Source organism: Camelina sativa, chromosome 3, assembly GCF_030686135.1.
Source record: "Camelina sativa cultivar CO46 ecotype springtype chromosome 3, ASM3068613v1".
NCBI lineage: Eukaryota > Viridiplantae > Streptophyta > Magnoliopsida > Brassicales > Brassicaceae > Camelina > Camelina sativa.
The window spans coordinates 3639502-3660613 of NC_141882.1; the positions used below are offsets into that span (position 1 = coordinate 3639502).

Below are 21112 nucleotides of genomic sequence, written 5' to 3' on the forward strand. Positions count from 1 at the left end.
TTCCAAATCTCATATGGTATTTAACTCTTCATTACAACAGTCTGCCTAATTTAAGTTATGTTTGACGTGTTGTGTCCCCCACAGGGCTCCACGTGACGATCTTTTAACGTATCTGCAACACAGCCTACTCCTCTTTAACTTCTTTTGAACACCAAAACTTAAGAGTAAGTTACTAATTTTGTGTCTCCTCTGTCATTGTCAAACACTTGCTCTGTAGAGACAGATAAAAACCAGCCGCTTCTTCTTCTTCTCTTTGTTACATTGTTTTTGGTTATTTCTGTTTGCTTATTGAATTTCCTAAAATAGACAAAAGACAAAGACAATCCTCAGTTCATCCGTTGCTGTTCTAATTTTCACATTTTCTTATAGGCGGCTATTCGCAATTTTAGGAATCACTCAAAAGACTCAAATTTCTCTCCCTCCATTTAATCTTACCATGATTTTTTTTTTTTTTTTTTGTCTCTCTACTGACCCAAGTCTTCTTCCTTTGATTCTTTAATTTCAATTTGGTTTCTTGGAATAAAAAGAAAGATTGAGAGCAAAGAATACGAATCGTTATTTTGAATCAACATCACGAAACTGACCTCAAATTTTCCAGTTTTGTTACATCAACAAAAAGGCTCCTGTCTTTTTATTTCCCCTGCTTCTATATATCATACATTTGATTTTAGGATTTGTGTTAAATCCAATAAGTTCCAGGATTCTTTGTTCCTCTGTGGGGATTGGTTGTGGTGTGGGGTGCAATTTCATTCTTCAGTGAAGGAAAAGAAGAAAGAAAGATTAGGAGGCTAATAAAAACATACAGTTTCCTGATTCCGATCAGGAAACTGTGGACGGTTCACGGAATCAAGAAACTGTGTAGAATTATGGGCTGCAATTGCACCAAAGGAACACGAGCAAATGATAACGTCGAGAACGACACCATTATCAACAATGTTAATGTGAAAGAGAGACGACGCAAGCCTAATAAAACCTCCAAGAAGAAGAAGAAAAAGTTTGTTTCCTCTAGCAAAGACAACAACAATGTAGGATCAGAGGGAAGCGGTAACAACAACAACAACAACAACAATGACTCCACATTGAGGTTGTTGATACCCATTGCTGATGCCAAGAACAATGATGAGGTTGTTGCGGAGAAGAAGGTGAATCTCGAGAGAAAGTCTTCTAGATCGTTGTTTCAGAGACGTCCCACCAACACTGAGATGGTTGGCAACAACACAGGGACATTGCAACAACCTATGATGACTAGAATATGCAGCATTAGTAATGGGGAAAGAGGTGCTCAGGTTATGGCTGGTTGGCCTTCTTGGTTGGCTTCAGTTGCTGGAGAAGCTATCAACGGATGGATTCCACGCAAGGCTGATTCTTTCGAGAAGTTGGAAAAGGTAAGGAGGCCTTTTTGTGTGTGTTTTATTACTTTGTGATGATTTGTCTTTTTCTTGTCTTTGTCTTGCAAATTGACATTGTTGGTTACTGTTTAGATTGGACAAGGGACGTATAGCAGTGTTTACAAAGCCAGGGATTTAGAGACGAACCAATTAGTTGCACTGAAGAAAGTGCGGTTTGCTAATACGGATCCCGACAGTGTTAGGTTCATGGCAAGAGAAATAATCATCCTTCGAAGGCTTGACCATCCTAATGTTATGAAGCTTGAGGGTTTGATCACTTCAAGAGTATCAGGGAGTATGTATCTTATATTTGAATATATGGAACACGATCTTGCTGGCCTAGCTTCAACCCCTGGGGTTAACTTCTCCGAGGCACAGGTGTTATTACTATTTCTCCACAATATATATGCATACTATATTATTTTGTGGTTGATAAACGTCTAATGTTATTGTGCTTGGCAGATTAAGTGCTATATGAAACAGTTGCTTCATGGTCTAGAACATTGTCATAGCCGAGGTGTATTGCATCGTGACATCAAGGGCTCTAATCTTCTGCTTGACCAGAGCAATAATCTCAAAATTGGAGATTTCGGTCTTGCCAACTTTTACGGGGGACACCAGAAGCAGCCTCTCACTAGCCGCGTTGTAACTTTGTGGTACCGCCCACCTGAACTATTGCTCGGGTCAACAGACTATGGAGTTACTGTGGATCTGTGGAGCACAGGATGCATACTAGCTGAACTCTTTAATGGGAAGCCTATCATGCCAGGTAGAACCGAGGTAGAACAACTACACAAGATCTTCAAACTTTGTGGCTCACCTTCTGAAGAGTATTGGAAAAAATCGAAACTTCCACATGCCACCATCTTTAAACCTCAACAACCTTACAAAAGGTGTGTAGCCGAGTCATTTAAGAGTCTTCCATCTTCAGCTTTGGCCCTAGTTGAGGTTCTTTTAGCTGTAGAACCAGGTGCCCGTGGAACCACAGATTCTGCCCTTCAAAGCGAGGTAAAAGCACTACCATAACATTCAACTTTGGGTTTGTCTTTACAACATAATGTATATGAAATCATAGATTCTATCTTCTTTAATTCTGATATTTGACTTCGAAATGAAAGTCTATGAACGTTGTATATTGAAAATGTGTGCTTTGTGACTCGCTTTGTTTAGCGGAATGCAGGTTTATATGGTACTTGTCTCACACTTCTTTTCTTTTTCGTTCTGTTCAGTTTTTTACGACAAAGCCTTTTGCAAGTGAGCCCTCAAGTTTACCAAAGTACCAACCGAGAAAGGAAATTGATGTCAAGACTCGAGATGAGGAAGCAAAACGGTAAGATCCAGATTCCACTAGTATCATGGTGTACAAAAATTTTCTGAAGGATATAACATTTTAAAAAAGAACTCTTCTGTGCTGAATGAACACTGACACGTCCCAATTTCCTCTCATTCACCAGAAAGAAAGGCACTAGCAGTAAACAAAATGAGTCAAAACAAGTATCTAAAGGTGCGTCGGCTCCAGATGCCAATGCTGAGTTGCTGACATCAATACAAGTACGTCTGATTCTTGGCATAATACACTTAAAACATATATTATGGTTATATTCATTCATGTGATCCTAAATATCTGACTATTTTCTTGTTTTGTAAAGAAACGTGAAAAGTTCAATCCTGATGAAGATGCAGCTAGATACCGAATAGAACCACTGAAGAGTGGAACTCCACAAGTCGGGAACACTCGTTATGGTGTGTCCTCGGTAAATAGATATGGAGAGAATGTTATGAGGGGTTCCAGCAGGTCTCCTACAAAAGAATTGAGGACACAGCGGTCTTTTGTCCAACGCGGAGCATCCCAATTGACAAGATTCTCAAACTCGGTAGCTGCTAGAGATGGATCACATTTCGCTATAGCAAATCCACGGTGGCTTGAAGATAGTTATAACAATAGCAGGCAGAACGATGGTGATTGGTCCCAACGTTTCCTGGTTAAACCCAAAGGTTATACAAAACACAAAGAAAATATACCGGTAAGAATAACATCCAAACAGTGTAACTGTGCTTTTCTTTGAAACTCTTTGTGGGCTAATGTCTTTTTGGTTATCTTTAGGGTTACGGTGAAAAGACAGAGAGAATGCACTGCTCAGGGCCATTGGTTTCTGCAGGAGGAAACTTAAATGAAATGTTGAAAGAACATGAAAGACAAATTCAGGTAGCAGTTCGCAAAGCTCGGGCGGGTAAGAAGATGAATAGAGATGATAACGGATTGGTTCAAGCGTTTCTCGCTGCAACTGGCAGGTGAAATATCAAATATGTATCACATGTTGAGGTTCTGCAATGTACAGTTAACTGATCTTTAGTGGGGTCGAAAGCTAATATTTGTGTAATCTTTATTGTATTCTTGTTCTTTGTAAAATTTAAAAATTGTGTAGTCTTAGTAGATAGAATCAATAATTATTGTGTGTACTAAATTGATTTCAGTTGCACTAAGCAATCCATTAAACATATGATCCTTTTCAAGATTGAAACTTTTTTAAAACGATCCAACCACCAAGAAACTTAAATAGAAGGCTTCACTCTCTTGCTTCTTGCAGAGCCTGAAATTAGCTGCTGTGTCGTACTCATGTACCCTTATAAATTTCCTTACCTTCATGTCTAAGCATAAACCCAACTTCTGTTTTCATCTCATCAGCATATTTCCTATAAGTATCTAAAAACAAGACTTTAACTTCTGCAGAACCCAAGTTGTTATATTTGAAATCAGACAATGAGGCCTAAAGCAAATCAAAGCCACAAACTCAAGCTTCTCCTTGTTTGTCTTCTTGCCACCTTAATTCTCATTTTAATCTTGAGATCAACTCTGACATCTTCGCGGTCACGCCAAACTCCAGAAGATAGGAGATCAGAGCGTTGTTCTGGTGCCTGCAATAAGATACCACGTTCCCTTGCACAAGCCCTGATCCATTACTCGACTTCAGTTATCACACCACAACAAACGCTCAAAGAAATAGCAGTTAGCAGTAGCGTACTCAGCAAGAAGTCACCCTGCAATTTCTTGGTGTTTGGTCTAGGCCATGACAGCCTCATGTGGAGCTCTCTCAACTATGGAGGCCGGACGGTATTTCTTGAAGAAGATGAAGCATGGATAAAACAGATCAAGAGACGGTTTCCAATGCTGGAATCGTACCATGTAACATACGACAGTAAAGTCAATCAAGCCGATAATCTCATAGAAGTTGGGAAAGGACCTGAATGCACAGCCATTGGAGACCCACGGTACTCAATGTGTCAACTAGCACTCAAGGGTTTGCCTGCAGATATCTATGAGACTAGTTGGGATCTAATCATGGTTGACGCACCGACTGGCTACTACGATGAGGCTCCTGGGAGAATGACAGCAATTTACACAGCGGGAATGATGGCGAGGAACAGGAAACAGGGAGGAGAGACCGATGTGTTTGTGCATGATGTGAACAGGGAAATAGAAGACAAGTTCTCTAAGGCTTTCTTGTGCGAAGGGTACATGAAGAAACAGGAAGGGAGACTAAGGCATTTTGTTATCCCTAGCTACAGAGTTGGATTGCAGTCAGAATCAAATAGACTCTTTTGTCCACAATGAATACATGTTACCTTAGATCTCCTCTGTTTCTCCCAATCTGTAACTCTTTATCGTCCTTGTTGTTCTACTTGTTCACTATCAGTATTAAAGAGCCTAGACAATTAAGCTATAGCAAGAAACTAGACTTTCTTAATGCTTAAAATCAAGTTTCTTGTAAATGAGCATTGGCAACTTTGTTTTGGTCCAGTAAAGCTTTACTAGTAAAAGAAATCTAGAAAGCTGATCAGGAGGAAAAAGTAGCATATATGAGCAATATTGTTGTATCGATAAGAAAGAACAGATCTTACCACACAATACCAGAAATAAAAGACAAAAACTCAGCAAAGAAGTCAACAAACTTAACTATCAAGTCTAACTCATAATAAAATACCAAAATCTCTGCAAACTCCCAATCCTTCAACCTCTTGACTTGTAGTTGAAACTTGTCGCACACTTTTAGGCTGGAGGGCAGACACTAGGTGCTGAAATAGGTAAGAGTTCGTTCAGTTTAGTTGACCAGAAACAAAAAGAGTATCCATGCTGCTTCTATTAGGAAGCAATTGTAATGAAATAACTCGCTTTTACCTGGGCACAAAGATAGCGGTTGGACTGCCTGGAGATGGAGGATTCTGCGTCAGCAGTGAAGCATGTGGACCAGCTTTTGAAACATCGTCAGGGTTACTTGCAGAATATATTTCAACCTCTTCAAGACCAAGTTGTCGCTTGATCAAGTCCATGTTACTCCGAAGGACGTCGAGCTCTCCAAAAGGCAACCTCAAATTTAGAGCCTGAGTGCCAATAGATATTGCCTCGTCCTTCTTGAATTTAAGGAAAGGCATGCAAAGCTTCTGGATTTGTTTGAAGTTATCTGCTTGTCCCTCCTTCTTCAATATCTCCCTTAGTTCTGCAAGTATCTCTGCATCTGGGGCAAAACGACGGGTTTGTTGGTCAAATTTGCTTTGCAGAATCTCAAGGCAGTGAGCTCTCCATCCATCAAATTGCTCATTCACATATACTAGGCCTCTTAACTTCCCCTCTGGCACTGCTGTTACTTGAGCACCTTTCTTACCAGCCTTCTTGGAACCTAAGAGTTGTTTTTGTAGAAGCTTTCTCATTAACACAATAGAATCTTGCAAATATTTGTTTGCACTCTTGAGCACCAAATCTGGCTCAGCTGATGCTGGCCAGCCTGCTGATACCACACAACCTTCCTTCTTCAAAAGTGTCCTCCAAACATATTCTGCAAACTGGGGACAGATTGGTTCAATGAGGCGTGTTTGCACATCCATAAAGGTCAGTATCAAGTCATGGTTCATGCCGCCATGTCCACAAGAGTGTCTATACTCATCTCGAGCAGCTTGCAAGTCGTAAAACCCATTTTTAAGTGCCTCCCTAAACATACAATCTTTGTATGCCTTTTCAGTCAATCTGATAGCAATGTTAATGTCATTTTCAAACACTTTATCAGCATATGTAGATGGAGGTCCTGTCCTTAAAGATGATTCAGCAGCCAGAACTTCTTCCATCCATGTGAGCTCTTTTGTCAGCCGTAAAATTGCAGCATTTGCAGTTTCAAACACAAAATTTGCATCGTCGACACCATCACCAGCATCAGCCAAAGAAAATCTTGTGGCAGTGGCAGAGAATTCTTCAATAGCCTGGCGCAGGGTTCTGAAATTGCCAGTTGACTTTGACATCTTTTCAGAATTCAACATGATGTGACCATTACATCTGATGCCACGTGGCCAGTTACGATTCGCCAATAGTGCAGTGTGGTTGTAGATGAAAAATGTCAAATGATTCTGAATAAGATCTTTTCCTGAAACTCGAAGATCTAGTGGGTACCAGTAATCAAATTCCTGCTTCATCTTACTTAAGACAGCTGATGGAATATCAGATGATTTTGGGTACGGACCATCACAGAAGAGATACTCCCAAACTTCATCATTCATCTGCTGCGGCTGGATCAAAGACTTGCTACCTTTATACATGTCTTCTCCACCGTGAAAGAAATGGGCAACTGTGTAATAGGCCATATACAGAGATGAATCGGACAAGGATTCCACAAGGAACTGTTCATCCCAGGGAATACGAGTTCCTAGACCAAAAGACCGTGAACAAGCCCACTGATTGAGCCAGCTCAAAGTGTGCTCAAAGCCATGCCTTGTTTCTTCAGAATAGAGATTCATTTTTGATAAGCATTCCTCAGCCATATTTCGCCATTCTGTTTCGCCGTAAGTTATGTACCACTGATCTGTGAGAGCCACAACACATTCATCACCTGATCTTGACATCACCGGCTTTTCAGGTTCACTGTATATGATTGCCTCACCACTCTCTATGAGCTTTGTCTTGATAATGGGCTTGATTTCTTGAACTTTTCTACCAACAAACTCTCCAATAAGCATGGTTCCTTCAGTGAATCCTTTCAGGTAAGTCAACCTCTTAGCCTCTACAAGCTTTTCCTTATCATTCTGACTTTTAATCTTCAAATCCAAGCAGACCTTTTCAGCAGCCCTATCCCCAAATTCCGGAATGTTGATAATCGGTATGATTTCAGAGGGCAACCACTCCTGTTTCACACCAAACTTTTTTTGAAAATCAGGCTTGTCGTTTAAATCTTTTAAAGCCATGTAATCATCAGGGGCATCACTAGGCACACTGGTGACAATGCCAGTACCTTTGTTGGTCAGAATGGTCATCATAGGCAGGGCATAGATGATTTCGGTGACTGACAGAGGAGACCTTAACGGGAGTCCAATCAGATCATGCCCAGTCAACTCAACCAAGCAGGATGGCTTCTGAGGGATCTTCGAGAAGTTCTGGTAGGCAAGGTTGAGTGCAGCTCTCTCAGTAAGGATGAAGACATCAGTTTCACTGATTTCATAAGCTCCATATTTGCCATCAGGCAGTACCCAAGCGTTTGTTTGTCCATACATGGTCTCAGGCCTCAAAGTAGCTGCAGCCAAATAAACGTTCTTTCCTTCCAAAGGACCAAGTTTCAGAGGAAATGGCTTGACTACTTCCATCTTTATGAGCGTATACTCTTGAGGCTGAACACCTTCGCCAGTAGCACGGTCGTGATCAGCACAAGGCTGGCCATCTAAAGGTGAGAAGACTGTGTACCTACGGTCTTTGACAATCTTTCCCATAGATTTCAACTTCCTCATCTGCCACCTCACAAAGGCATCGAAAAAGGGATTAACGTCAGTGGTAACAAAAGACCGTCTCCAATCACAACCCAATCCGTACGCCTTGAGATCTTCAACAGCCAACGGGGGAAAGTAATACAACCATTTGTAAGGATCTTGGAACTCCGCAATCTCACTGTCAGTCAAACCGAAACTGCGCATAATCTCCCACTGATAAACCTGTCCACCAGATTTCGCAGCAACCTTGGACTTTTTCCCCTTGAACTGACCAGGTAAAGCTGGTGTATCACTGCTCTCCTCCTCAACTTCTGGAACTGGCTTAGTGTTGTCTTCAGCAGTGAACACAGGAGGGTTACCAAACTGTTGGATCTCACGAGAAAGCTTATCTGCGGAAGCCTTGATTGGCATACCAGTACAATGGAAACCAAATGGTAAAAGCACGTTAGCTCCTCTAAGCCTATGGTAAGCAGAAGCAAAATCAACCTTGGAAAGTGAGAAAGCATGCCCAATGTGTAGATAACCATTCATATACGGGAATGGGAAAGTCGAGAAGAACTTCTCTCCTTCCTTTGGAAGATTCTCACGAGACTCAGCCCTAAACACTTGCTCATCTTCCCACAGTTTTCGAACCGCTACCTCAATCTCAAGAAGACGATCTCTCCTTGAGAAGCTTTTCGAATCAGATGCCATTTCGTGACAGTGCCTACCCCAAACAATAATCCAAAACAAAAAACAAAACCTCAATTCAATGATCGAAACAACAGCAAATCGAGTCCAGACGCTTGGGTGGGGGAGAATCAAAAGAGAAGATTTGAAAGTAGCTGATCTGAGAGAGGATTACCTTAAGGATGAGGAACTTGGAGGAATTACGAATCGAGTCCACCGCGAAAGCAATCGGAGATTTGAGAGAGACTGAGCCAGTTGGGAGATAAGGGGGACTCTGATTTCTAGGGTTTTTGAGGATATCTTTGGATTTAACCGCAGTTACGTCCAAAAGAGAAAGTGACATTGGTTTTATATATTTAGGTTTTCTCTTATTTCCCAATTTCGGTTCAATTATCCGGTTCAACTATCCGGATCAATTATCCGGTTCAACTATCTGGTTCAACTATCCGGTTCAATTATTCGGTTCAATTATTCCGGTTCAATTATTCCGGTTCAGTTATTCGGTTCAATTATCCGGTTCAATTATTCGGTTCAATTTCAATGTTGTTTTTTGTTTCAGACCGTCGAAACTCGAAACCATGCATAACCATTACATGTAAAAAGGCTTCAGGCCACACCCGCATACTAAATACAGTAATGTAAAACTATTAGCTTTAGGTTTCCATGAAAAATTGTTTTCAAGTTTACGTGTCAAACCTAAAATAATGTAGAAACTTCGAGTTGGATTATATAAAATCTGATAAATTGATCTTAATTAACTTTAGTGATCAATAAAATTGTCAAAAATACTCGGAGACCTTTAATCATCAATCAACACACAAGATAAAGAAACCGTAATTAATTTTAAAAAATTCTTGAGACTCTAGTCTTTTAGTATTGAAGACAATACAAATCAAAATATTAAAGTTGTCTTTAAACTAGATTATCACCTTTAGTGTGCTTGCTCTTATCATCTTTCTCATTAGTGTTGCTCTTATCGTCTTTTTTCACTGGATCTTTCTTCTCCACAATCTCTTCTTTTGTTTTCTTCTCACTAGTCCGCTCTCCGCAAACACTGGATAAAACCGCCAAGATTAATATAGCTGCGACTATGAAACACCATCCTATGATTGAGATCGCCATCGTTTTTGAATAATAAAAAGAACAAAAAGAGAGTAAACGCAAAGTAGAATTGTTTTGTGATGATTAAAATTACTTGCTTGTTGATCTGAAAACCATGTATATATATGCGGGAACTGCTGGAAAAACTTGCAAATTTACTATTTTGATAATTGAAAACTTGCTATAAAAGAAGATATTTATTACTTATCGTTTTAATCAGTAACTGGTATATTTCCTTTTCCAAAATTTCTAAATAAACTGATAATTTTTTTTTGTTGTTTTGCCTGTCTTCTTCTTAACTTTCCTTCCAATAACTGATATATTTGCTTTTTTCCTGTCTTCTTGAAAAATGTAAATTGTGTGATTTTGTTAATTTGTTACTATCCTTAGAAAAACCAAACTACAATTTCTGCTCTGTTCATAATTCAAATACTACGTTGGTCTCTTTGTTTATTTCATTTTTTTCTCTTTTGCATTTTTTTAATTATATATTACAACTACCAATCAAAAACTACAAACAATTGCCTAAAAATAATATTTCATTTTTCACAATTTGTATGAACGATTCCATACTCCATAGAATGTCATCTTACAGAGTTGTTAGGATATCTTTGGATTTAACCGCAGTTACGTCCAAAAGAGAAAGTGACATTGGTTTTACATATATTTAGGTTTTCTCTTATTTTCCAATTTCGGTTAAATTATTCGGTTCAATTATCCGGTTTGTTCAATTATCCGGATGAAGAATCCGCTGCCGGAAAACTCTTGGATGATAAAAGAAGCTTCCTCGGAGGTATCGCCACCGATGGTTTCCTCATTTGATGTTCCAGACAAACGACATCCATGATGAGATCTAAGTTGTGTGTCTTATGTTTTGTGGTTGTTTTGGTGTTTGAGAGATGGACGGATGAGTGTAAGATGAAAGATAGGATATTGTGGTGTATATATATATGGGATTGAATATAGATAAAGACATGGGAATAAGTTAAAAACGTATATAAAAATATTGGTTTAGTTTTGGATTATTACATTAAATATGTGTTTTGATGAGATGTGAAGAAGACAAGAGAAGAAAAGTGGAAGGGAGTCGTGTGACGGTGTGAGAGGGTATGGGGGAGAGGGTTCGGTAGACCTCATACAATAACTGTCATAGCTCTAATATCCGGTTTAATTATCCGGTCCTATGTTGTTTTTAGTTTTAGACAGTTGAAACTCGAAACCATGACATAGATGATAGATTACATATAAAAAGGCTTCAAACTTAAAAATGTAGAAACTTCGAGTTGATTTATATGGAATCTGATAGATTGTTCTTAATTAACTTTGGTGATCAATAAAATTGTCAAAATACTCGGAGACCTTTAATCATCAAATCAACACGCAAGATAAGAAACCATAATTAACTTTTTAAAGTTCTTGAGAGACTCTAATATTTTATTATTAAACACACAAGACTGGATCAGACTGGATCTTCCTTCTCCACGCTCTCATCTTTTGTTTCCTCCTCGCTAGGCCGCTCTCCGCAAACACTGAATAAAGCCGCCAAGATTAGTATAGCCACGACTATGAAACACCATCCCAAGATTGAAATCTCCATCGTTTTTGAATAATAAGAAGAAAAAAAATAGAGTAAACGCAAAGTATAATTGTTTTGTGATGATCAAAATTGCTTGCTTGTTAATCTGAAAACTATATATATAGGCCGGAACTGCTGGAAAAACTTGGAAACTTACCATTTTGATAATTGAAAACTTGCTATAAAATAATATAATTGTTACTTATCTTTTTCAATCAATAACTGGTATATTTCTTTTTCCAAAATTTCATAAATAAACTAATAAAAAATATTTTTGCTTTGCCAGTCTTCTTCTTAACTTTCCTTTCAATAACCGGTATATTTGCTTTTTTTTTTCCTGTCTTCTTGAAAATGTAAATTGTGTGATTTTGTTAATTTGTTACTATCTTTAGAAAAACTAAGCTACAATTTCGGCTCTGTTCATAATTCAAAATACTATGTTGGTCTCTTTGTTCATTTCATTCTACAGTATTCTCTTTTGCTTTTTTTTTAATTATATATTACTACTACCAATCAAAAGCTACAAACAATTGCCTAAAAAATAATATTTCATTTTTGACAATTTGTATGAACGATTCCATACTCCATAGAATGTCATCTTACAGAGTTGTTATCAACAAACAAAAAAAACACAGATGCAACTTGCATATGTAACACAACGTAAATCCTTAAAACAAAGTCGCATAGATATTGGCTTTTAAAGTGAGACACAAAAAAAGCAAAGCCTTTCAAGAGGAAGAGCAACAAGGCTTCTTAGCGTTTGAATCAGAAGTAGCAGCGACATCAATCGTTTGGCCTTCCTTGATGTTGGCATTTGCAGTTGCCTGGTCCGAAGATATCGATTTCTTGCTGATGATCCTATAAATCTCTGAGAGAATCGTCTGAAAAGCCTTCTCTACGTTTGATGCCTCGAGGGCAGATGTCTCGATGAAAGACAAGCCTTCTTTCTCAGCATAGCTCTGAGCATCCTCTGTGGCAACAGCTCTGAGATGCTTCAGATCTGTCTTGTTACCAATCAACATGATGACAATATTGGAATCAGCATGGTCTCTGAGTTCTTTTAACCACCTGCTTACGTTCTCAAAAGTTGTTGGCTTAGTGACGTCGTAGACCAAGAGAGCTCCAAGAGCGCCTCGGTAGTAGGCGCTAGTTATGGCTCTGTATCTTTCTTGCCCAGCAGTGTCCCATATCTGAGCTTTCACAGTCCTTCCTTCCACCTTAGAACAAAGATGATTGATTTTGCCAAAGAGGTTAAAATCAACAAACAACTCAGAAAGAAAACTCGAGACTGTGAAACAACGACCATGATTCATCATTACTTGAGTAACAAATTTTACAATTTTCATAGTCTAATACTCTAATTAGAAGTAAATGATGTTGTAGATCTGCCTTAAACAAAGGTGTTAGATCTGACATGTGAGGCAGCCACAACGTTAAACAGCCATAGTACGTACAAGAAAGCTTGGGATCATTATCAACAAACAAAAAAAACGCCTAAATGTTCTGAACAGAATCGAGAATTCTCTGTCTTATTCATGAGCTCATGGCCAACAATTATATACAGTCTTCTAGCTTGGAGAATACGTAATTATATGCAGAGAGATATGCAGAAGCGTATAAGGAAGATGGAGATGATTGACGAGAGATTGAAGGAGACTTGATGACAATGAAGCATACAGTGGGCTGCCGTGAAGTCCAGTGGACTTAATATCGCAATATGTTCAAAGCAAACAAGTAAACATCAATATTCAGAACCAAACGGATCGAACCACACCAAAATTTTAAATGACTAGTTCATCAAAAGAAACTTACAAGCAATCCTAGATCGAGAAACAGTTGGGGATTTTACAGCAAACAGAGAAAGAGAGAGAGAGAGAGAGAGAAGAGTAGAGTAAACATAATTGAAGAGTACGAGTAACGAATTCGACACCGATGGTGGATTTGGATTCTAAGCAGAACTCATTGCGAGTGAATCTAGAGAGGAGGTTTGACTTGCCGACACCGGAGTCTCCGATCAAAACCACTTTAAACAAGTAGTCGTATTCTTCATAGTCTAATAATACATATTGTCATATGTTGTTTTTAGTTTCAGACAGTCGAAACTCGAAACCATGGCGTAATGAACGATTACATGTAAAAAAAGGCTTCAGGCCACGCTCGCATACTAATACTAAATACAATAATGTAAACTATAAGCTTCAGATTTCCATGAAAAATTGTTTTCAAGTTACTCGTCGTCAAACTTAAAAGAATGTAGAAACTTCGAGTTGGTTTATATAGAATCTGATAGATTGTTCTTAATTAACTTTGGTGATCAATAAAATTGTCAAAATACTGGGAGACCTTTATTCATCATCAAAACAACACACAAGATAAGAAACCATAATTAACTTTGGTGATCAAGAAAATTGTCAAAACTACTCGGAGACCTTTAATCATAAAAAGAACAGACAAGATAAGAAACCATAATTAACTTTTTAAAGTTCTTGGGAGACTCTAATCTTTTAGTATTAAACACACAAGACTGGATCAGACTGGATCTTCCTTCTCCACACTCCCATCTTTTTTTTCCACCCCCCGCTCTACGAAAATACTGCATAAAATCGACAATAAGATTATTATAGCTATGACTATGAAAAACCATGCCAACATTGAAATCTTCATCGTTTTTGAATAATAAGAAAAAAAAAAAAAGAGTAAACGCAAAATAGAATTGTTTTGTGATGATCAAAATTGATTGCTTGTTGATCTGAAAACTATATATATATATATATATATATATAGGCGGGAACTGCTCGAAAACTTGGAAATTTACCATTTTGATAATTGAAAACTTGCTAGAAAATACTATATTTATTACTTATATTTTCAATCTAACTGGTATATTTCCTTTTTCAAAAGTTCATAAATAAACTAATAAAAAATATTTTTGTTTTGCGTGTCTTCTTCTTAACTTCCCTTTTAATAACTGGTATATTTGCTTTTTTCCTGTCTTCTTGAAAAATGTAAATTGTGTGATTTTGTTAATTTGTTACCATCTTTAGAAAAACTAAGATACAATTTCGGCTCTGTTCATAATTCAAAATACTACGTTGGTCTCTTTGTTTATTTCATTCTACAGTATTCTCTTTTGCATGTTTTTTCTAATTATATATTACAACTACCAATCAAAAACTACAATGCCTAAAAAAAAAAATATTTCATTTTTCACAATTTGTATGAACGATTCCATACTCCATAGAATGTCATCTTAGAGAGTTCTTATCAACAAAAAAAAAAGAAAAAACACAGATGCAACTTTGCATATGTAACACAACGCAAAGACTTTAAAACAAAGTCGCATAGATATTGGCTTTTAAAGTGAGACACAAAAAAGAAACAAAGCCTTTCAAGAGGAAGAGCAACAAGGCTTCTTAACGTTTGAATCAGAAGTAGCAGCGACATCAATCGTTTGGCCTTCCTTGACGTTGGCATTTGCAGTTCCCTGGTCCGAAGATATCGATTTCTTGCTGATGATCCTATAAATCTCTGAGAGAATCGTCTGAAAAGCCTTCTCTACGTTTAATGCCTCGAGGGCAGATGTCTCGATGAAAGACAAGCCTTCTTTCTCAGCATAGCTCTGAGCATCCTCTGTGGCAACAGCTCTGAGATGCTTCAGATCTGTCTTGTTACCAATCAACATGATGACAATATTGGAATCAGCATGGTCTCTGAGTTCTTTTAACCACCTGCTTACATTCTCAAAAGTTGTTGGCTTAGTGACGTCGTAGACCAAGAGAGCTCCAAGAGCGCCTCGGTAGTAGGCGCTGGTTATGGCTCTGTATCTTTCTTGCCCAGCAGTGTCCCATATCTGAGCTTTCACAGTCCTTCCTTCCACCTTAGAACAAAGATGATTGATTTTGCCAAATACTAGGTCAAAATAATGAGCAGCAGCAGCAGCAAAATGCATAACTGGCAGCTAAAATCAACAACGACCATGATTCATCATTACTTAAGTAACAAATTTTACAATTTTCATATTCTAATACTCTAACTAGAAGTAAATGATGTTGTAGATCTGACTTAAACACAGGTTTCTAGATCTGACATGTGAGGCAGCCACAACGCTAAACAACCATAGTACGTACAAGAAAGCTTGGGATCATTATCAACAAACAAAAAAAAACGCCTAAATGTTCAAAGCAAACATCAAAATCCAGAACCAAGCTCAAATGTTCCAACACACACAAATGGCGGTTTCCGAGTATTTCGTAAATACATATTACGGGAAATGAATGAATAGAGAGGTTATAGAACAAACGGACCGAGCCACACAAAACTACCAATCCTGATTCCAGAGACAATAAAAGAAACTTACAAGCAATCCTAGATCGAGGAAAAGTTGGGGATATACAGCTAAAGAGAAAGAGAGAGAAGAGTAGACATACTTGGAGAGTACGAGTAGCGAATTCGACACCGATGGTGGATTTGGATTCTAAGCAAAACTCATTGCGAGTGAATCTAGAGAGGAGATTTGACTTGCCGACACCGGAGTCTCCGATCAAAACAACTTTAAACAAGTAGTCGTATTCTTCATCCGGTCTTCTCGCCATTGTTACGCTCCACTTTAATCGAGGAACGATAGATTTGGGATGATTTTTCAAAAAGCCCGAAGCGAAGGAGAAGATGAAGAAAAAATAAATAATTTTAGATTTTAATTATGATTAATTAATTTGATTTCCCACTGGATCTGTTCAACCTTTTCTTCTCGGCTTGCTTTTTGAGTTCGAGTTGGGCTTTACAAACTGTAGAAAGGGCTTACATAACATACGTCGGCAAATAAAGAAAACTGGAAAGTAATAATAAGAGCTTAACCGGAAAAATAAACAAAATCAGAATTAAAAACTAAAACAAAACCGAGCTAAACCAGAGGAATACACTCATACGTTTCAAAAAAACCCTAGATCATATCATCATCATCACCCTTCTTCACTCCTTTTATAACTTTCTCCGCCTCATCGTTTTTGCTTCTTCTCTCGATTTCTCTCTCACGGAAGATTTTTCCAACGTCAGGTAAAGATTCATCAACCGATCAATCCTTTTCTCTGATTAGCTCATAATTCATAGATATATATATATGATCGTCGAGCTCACTACTTGATGTTTTCCTTGGAACCAGATCCGATTTCAAAACCCGGAGTTGGTTTATTTTCCGTCTGAGAGCAAAATGGCTTTGGTGAGTTCTTCTTCTCTATGATCGTCTCTTGTTACGATCTCATCTTTTTTTTTTTTTACTGATTTGTTGCTACGGTGCTCTTATAATCGCTAAGAAGCAAGCAAGAATTAGTTGTAGTAATCGGTTCGATTTAGCCATTTGATTGAAATTATGCTAGTCTGCATATCTAGCTGCTGTTTACTTAGTGTTGGGATACATATAGAGAGAATGAATGATGAGTTTTGCTGATAAAATTTGCGATTGCAGGTCTTGCACACGTACAAGGGAAACAAAAGTGCTGATAAGGCACTCATTGCTGCAGAGTATGTTGGTGTGCAGATCGATGTGCCCTCTGACTTTCAGATGGGTGTCACCAACAAAACACCAGAGTTCTTGAAGATGAACCCTATTGGAAAGGTTTGTTCTCAACACCTGGTCGTTGCTACATTTCTTGAATGGATATTATTAGTCTATTATCAGCTAACTAAAAGCTTCTTTGATCTTGCTAGGTTCCTGTGCTTGAGACTCCTGAGGGTTCAGTATTTGAGAGCAACGCTATTGCCCGTTATGGTAATATATTCATACCATTATAATTCATTTGTCTCTCTCCATGTCTAGGTTGATTGCTTGTTGGTTATAATGGATGTGTTGTTATCCCCATTGCAGTAAGCCGATTGAATGGTGGTGAGAACTCTTTGAACGGATCCTCCCTGATCGAATATGTAAGTATCTGTTTTCCCCGGTCTCTTATCCATTTGCACCTGCTCTAATATTTGTCGATCTGTTTGTTATTATTCCTTCTCAAAATTTATCTGCATGTTGCTTTTTGCAGGCACAAATTGAGCAATGGAGCGATTTTGCCTCTCTGGAGATCTATGGAAACACCTTGAGATGGTTTGGCCCAAGAATGGGATTTATGCCATACAGTGCTCCGGTAAGCTTTTGTGACTTTCATTGGTTGCTTCATTAACTCTCTATGATTGCAATCTAGGTACTCTTTTCACTATATAAATACTACATCTGTTTTTTTTTTCTCATCCCTGATTGTTGTACAAATGAAGGCTGAGGAAGGGACTATCTCTGCGTTGAAGAGAGCACTTGATGCTCTGAACACACATCTCGCTTCCAACACTTACCTTGTTGGACACTCTATCACCCTTGCTGATATTATCACTGTCTGCAACTTGAACTTGGGATTTGCTACTGTCATGACCAAGAAGTTTACCTCTGAATTCCCACACGTCGAGAGATACTTTTGGACTGTGATTAACCAACCCAACTTCAAGAAAGTGGTTGGTGAGGTCAAACAGACTGGAGCTGTCCCTCCTGTTGCTTCCAAGAAAGCTGCTCAGCCTGCCAAGCCCAAGGAAGAGCCTAAGAAAAAGGAAGCCCCGGCAGCAGAGGCACCTAAGTTTGCTGAAGAGGAAGAGGCACCAAAGCCAAAAGCCAAGAACCCTCTTGACCTTCTACCACCAAGCTCAATGGTACTGGATGATTGGAAGAGGCTGTACTCAAACACCAAATCTAACTTCCGTGAGGTTGCTATTAAAGGTGTGTGGTGATATCATTTCCCTTTACCTGGATTTACAGTTGGTATCAGGAAATGCAAGGAAATGATTTAGCCAGTGGAATGAAATGTGTATTATCATGTCTAATAGTATTGTGGCTCAAATGCAGGATTCTGGGACATGTATGACCCAGAGGGATACTCACTATGGTTTTGTGACTACAAGTACAACGATGAGAACATGGTGTCATTCGTCACACTCAACAAGGTTGGTGGGTTCCTTCAGCGCATGGACTTGGCACGTAAATACTCGTTTGGAAAGATGCTGATATGCGGGTCAGAGGGTCCGTTCAAGGTGAAGGGGTTATGGCTATTCCGTGGACCAGAGATCCCCAAGTTCATAATGGATGAGGTGTACGACATGGAGCTGTACGAGTGGACCAAGGTTGATATCTCAGATGAAGCCCAGAAGGAGCGTGTTAGCCAGATGATTGAAGATGCAGAGCCATTTGAGGGTGAGGCTCTCTTGGACGCCAAGTGCTTCAAGTGAAAAGAGAGAATTTGCAGCCTGAGGATTACATATCTCTCTCTCTTTATCAATAGGGATTTTGCTCTGTGACTTGTGTCGCATATACTGTTTTTCTTTCTTTCTAATTGAGTGTTAAAGGACAAGGATGTGGTCTTTTTTTTGGTTATTTGTTAATGTTTCATCTCGACTCTTCTATGCTGTTTACTAAAACCAGTTTTTAGACCAGGCAAGTCTATCCTGGCAATTAGGCAATATATGGTCTGGTTGATTTGCTTTGACGCGCGATTCTATATTACTGGTCGTCGAGTTAAACAATTAAGTCAAGTCATTTGACATGCTTTGGAAAGTGTGTTAAAAATTGTTGAAAAGGAAAATCTTGTAAATCTTGTAGAATTAAGCGAACTAGTAAATTGGTCAAAATATAAGAAAATGATTTCTCTTTGTAATTATCTCAATTTTTTTTTTTAATATAAAAGAATCTTCTGAAGTAATTCACTCTAAATAAAAAGTGCAACAACTAAAAATTAAATTAAATTAAAGGTACTGGTATCCATTAATTAATAACATAATTTATTAAAGGTTGGTCTAAAAAAATCAAGTGAATTGTTTGTTCTTTACTACAAGAGGCATATATAGTTGTTTTAATTTTCAACACCAGAAGTATTTGTTCTTTCTTCACCGCAGCAAAAAAGATCGATCTGTCTTTCTCCTGCGAACATAACATAGAAAGAGAGATGAGAGAGCTCTCTGCAAATAGTGGTCTAGCATGGCGGCGTTTGGTATTCTTCGCTTCGATTGGTTTGCAGTTCGTCCTAGGTTCGTCTTCTTCAGATCTAATCTGATTTCTTTCTCGAATGCCCTTAGATTGGCCAGTTTTCTCTGTCAGTTTGGTTTGATTAGAATCATCGGATTTTTAATGTTCGTCTGGGGATTTAGGTTTTTTTTTTTTTTGATTTCGCGAGATTTATGTCAAATTTAGCTCAACCTCGGCTCCTTCGAGATCTTCGCCACACAGTTACTAAATTTTGTGCTTTAACATAAGCAAATAATTTTTTTTTACTGTTCAATTAGTGTGTTTGGTTTCGCTATAGTTTCTGATGTGGCGAATAGATTGTGTCGTTACCTTGTCCTAAATGCGAACCCTGATTTTGAAGAGGTTTTCTTGCTTTTTATTTCTTGTAACTAGGGCAATGGTATTTGTATAATTCATCACTAGTTTCATGGTGTTGCTGCCTTTGGACATGTATTACCAAATTTTTGGTAACAGTCATTGAAAATCTCTTTGCTGTCTCTAGTTTTAGACATAAAAGTCATTGAAAATCTCTTTGCTGTCTCTAGTTTCAGACATTTGAAGTTGTACTGTCCATCTATTTTTACTGATGGCGTGCTTTTAGAAGTAGGGATTAGCTTACCCTGTAATATTCTGTAAATGCTTGTTGCAATTGATCTTGTTATATGTTGTCAATGTGTGTAGTTGTTGCTCCCCTTTAGTCGAAGATAAGAAACATGCTAAAGCTTTATATTTGAGTTTAGATTGTGTAACTTTAGCAGACTAAGCTTCTCATACAGTTACGAACCTTTTTTTTTTTTGTTACATGCTTAGATGTCATCTACTAAAGTCTTCCGATATGACATTTGCAGGTCTATCAGGTGATTCCAAGGATACGAATGCAGGAGTTAAGGCAGAATCTCATTCTTCTTCTAGCAAAACAGGCACAAAGGTATTCCTCGTACTGTTCGGATTTGTGGCTGTGGCGGCCTTCTCCTTCTTCCTATACAAGCTATGGCAGAAGAAGAAAAGAGATGAGCAGTATGCTCGACTGTTGAAGCTGTTTGAGGAAGACGATGAACTGGAGGTTGAATTAGGTCTTCGGGATTAAACACGCCAATTTGTCAACAAAGGCCTCATCATGTATGTTTGTGTTCGTTTTGTCCGATCATGTAGCTGGAACGTACGGGCATTTAAATTTGAAGTATATATAATATACGCACACTTTCATGGGTAACTGATGTAGCTGTCTCGTCACTGATCATCATCATCAATTCATCATTATCCTCTCTCTAGACGATTGTTTTCTGGTTGGAAATAAACACTCAAAACTTGTGGAAGTCTCTTACTTGTTTAGCTTTATTAGGTCCACTTTTGTACAACTTATTTAGTTATTACTAGTTGATTCCATGTACTTCTTTATAGTGAGTGATTCCTGCAACCTTGCTCTTCTTTTGGGATTGAGCCAGGTTTATTAAAAAGTTAGTACTCCAAGGGAACTTGTATGAATGAGCTTTGAGTTTTAAGTATTAGGAAGAATACATATATAGGGTGAGCAGTTTCAAAGAGATTCGTAGATATACTTATAAAGAACGATAAAACATAAAATTTCATCACGGCATAAAGAAAATAAAACTT

The 21112-nt window shown here is 38.2% G+C and overlaps 6 protein-coding genes and 1 pseudogene across 11 annotated transcripts; 4 read left to right on the forward strand and 3 right to left on the reverse strand.

Moving 5' to 3' along the window:
* Positions 1-26: 26 nt before the first annotated feature.
* LOC147946552 (putative serine/threonine-protein kinase At1g09600) lies at positions 27-3902 on the forward strand. 3 transcript variants are annotated; one of them, XM_087508238.1, is made up of 8 exons: positions 27-164; positions 700-1385; positions 1482-1766; positions 1851-2396; positions 2618-2718; positions 2843-2939; positions 3038-3412; positions 3493-3902. In XM_087508238.1, the coding sequence occupies exons 2-8, from the start codon at positions 867-869 to the stop codon at positions 3682-3684; spliced, it is 2115 nt and encodes a 704-aa protein (XP_087364364.1). In that variant the 5' UTR covers positions 27-164; positions 700-866; the 3' UTR covers positions 3685-3902. The 3 variants fall into 3 exon arrangements, with proteins under 3 accessions (XP_087364364.1, XP_087364365.1, XP_087364363.1); XM_087508239.1 differs by having other exon boundaries at positions 85-164; positions 694-1385; XM_087508237.1 differs by lacking the exon at positions 27-164 and having other exon boundaries at positions 195-1385.
* A 148-nt stretch (positions 3903-4050) lies between these two features.
* LOC104755159 (glucuronoxylan 4-O-methyltransferase 1) lies at positions 4051-5159 on the forward strand. Its single transcript, XM_087508241.1, has one exon. The coding sequence runs from the start codon at positions 4150-4152 to the stop codon at positions 4999-5001; it is 852 nt and encodes a 283-aa protein (XP_087364367.1). The 5' UTR covers positions 4051-4149; the 3' UTR covers positions 5002-5159.
* Positions 5160-5173: 14 nt separating this feature from the next.
* Positions 5174-9186, reverse strand: LOC104767919 (leucine--tRNA ligase, cytoplasmic). Of its 2 annotated transcripts, XM_010491884.3 has the most exons (3): positions 8974-9186; positions 5566-8835; positions 5174-5462 (listed from the first exon to the last, which is right to left on the reverse strand). In XM_010491884.3, the coding sequence occupies exons 2-3, from the start codon at positions 8820-8822 to the stop codon at positions 5456-5458; spliced, it is 3264 nt and encodes a 1087-aa protein (XP_010490186.2). In that variant the 5' UTR covers positions 8823-8835; positions 8974-9186; the 3' UTR covers positions 5174-5455. The 2 variants fall into 2 exon arrangements, with proteins under 2 accessions (XP_010490186.2, XP_087364362.1); XM_087508236.1 differs by lacking the exon at positions 5174-5462 and having other exon boundaries at positions 5562-8835; positions 8974-9139.
* A 2819-nt stretch (positions 9187-12005) lies between these two features.
* On the reverse strand, positions 12006-12803 carry LOC104767932 (ras-related protein RABA2a pseudogene; annotated as a pseudogene). The gene has a single exon (XR_015595137.1). The product of XR_015595137.1 is annotated as a ras-related protein RABA2a pseudogene (transcript).
* A 1852-nt stretch (positions 12804-14655) lies between these two features.
* Positions 14656-16288, reverse strand: LOC104767939 (ras-related protein RABA2a). Of its 2 annotated transcripts, none has more exons than XM_010491908.3 (2): positions 15903-16288; positions 14656-15352 (listed from the first exon to the last, which is right to left on the reverse strand). In XM_010491908.3, the coding sequence occupies exons 1-2, from the start codon at positions 16065-16067 to the stop codon at positions 14864-14866; spliced, it is 654 nt and encodes a 217-aa protein (XP_010490210.2). In that variant the 5' UTR covers positions 16068-16288; the 3' UTR covers positions 14656-14863. The 2 variants fall into 2 exon arrangements, with proteins under 2 accessions (XP_010490210.2, XP_010490204.2); XM_010491902.3 differs by having other exon boundaries at positions 14656-15433; positions 15903-16201.
* LOC104767954 (putative elongation factor 1-gamma 1) lies at positions 16284-18983 on the forward strand. Its single transcript, XM_010491913.3, has 8 exons — positions 16284-16527; positions 16634-16690; positions 16937-17086; positions 17179-17239; positions 17336-17391; positions 17502-17603; positions 17731-18220; positions 18347-18983. The coding sequence occupies exons 2-8, from the start codon at positions 16682-16684 to the stop codon at positions 18724-18726; spliced, it is 1248 nt and encodes a 415-aa protein (XP_010490215.1). The 5' UTR covers positions 16284-16527; positions 16634-16681; the 3' UTR covers positions 18727-18983.
* Positions 18984-19315: 332 nt separating this feature from the next.
* Positions 19316-20814, forward strand: LOC104767960 (uncharacterized). The gene is made up of 2 exons (XM_010491920.3): positions 19316-19521; positions 20347-20814. Exons 1-2 carry the CDS (start codon positions 19440-19442, stop codon positions 20583-20585), a joined length of 321 nt encoding a protein of 106 aa, XP_010490222.1. The 5' UTR covers positions 19316-19439; the 3' UTR covers positions 20586-20814.
* The last annotated feature ends 298 nt before the right edge of the window (positions 20815-21112 follow it).

What these genes read in the sequence shown, in the direction of transcription:
- LOC147946552 (XM_087508238.1), top strand. Translation starts at nt 867, where the DNA reads ATGGGCTGCAATTGCACCAAAGGAACACGAGCAAATGATAACGTCGAG. An exon ending in ATTCTGCCCTTCAAAGCGAG is followed by an intron (nt 2,397 to 2,617) that starts GTAAAAGCACTA and finishes CGTTCTGTTCAG; the next exon opens with TTTTTTACGACAAAGCCTTT. An exon ending in AACACAAAGAAAATATACCG is followed by an intron (nt 3,413 to 3,492) that starts GTAAGAATAACA and finishes GGTTATCTTTAG; the next exon opens with GGTTACGGTGAAAAGACAGA.
- LOC104755159 (XM_087508241.1), top strand. Translation starts at nt 4,150, where the DNA reads ATGAGGCCTAAAGCAAATCAAAGCCACAAACTCAAGCTTCTCCTTGTT.
- LOC104767919 (XM_010491884.3), bottom strand. Translation starts at nt 8,822, where the DNA reads ATGGCATCTGATTCGAAAAGCTTCTCAAGGAGAGATCGTCTTCTTGAG.
- LOC104767939 (XM_010491902.3), bottom strand. Translation starts at nt 16,067, where the DNA reads ATGGCGAGAAGACCGGATGAAGAATACGACTACTTGTTTAAAGTTGTT. An exon ending in TCGCTACTCGTACTCTCCAA is followed by an intron (nt 15,434 to 15,902) that starts GTATGTCTACTC and finishes TGTTGATTTTAG; the next exon opens with CTGCCAGTTATGCATTTTGC.
- LOC104767954 (XM_010491913.3), top strand. An exon ending in CAACGCTATTGCCCGTTATG is followed by an intron (nt 17,240 to 17,335) that starts GTAATATATTCA and finishes TCCCCATTGCAG; the next exon opens with TAAGCCGATTGAATGGTGGT. An exon ending in CCGTGAGGTTGCTATTAAAG is followed by an intron (nt 18,221 to 18,346) that starts GTGTGTGGTGAT and finishes GCTCAAATGCAG; the next exon opens with GATTCTGGGACATGTATGAC.
- LOC104767960 (XM_010491920.3), top strand. Translation starts at nt 19,440, where the DNA reads ATGAGAGAGCTCTCTGCAAATAGTGGTCTAGCATGGCGGCGTTTGGTA. An exon ending in TGGTTTGCAGTTCGTCCTAG is followed by an intron (nt 19,522 to 20,346) that starts GTTCGTCTTCTT and finishes TGACATTTGCAG; the next exon opens with GTCTATCAGGTGATTCCAAG.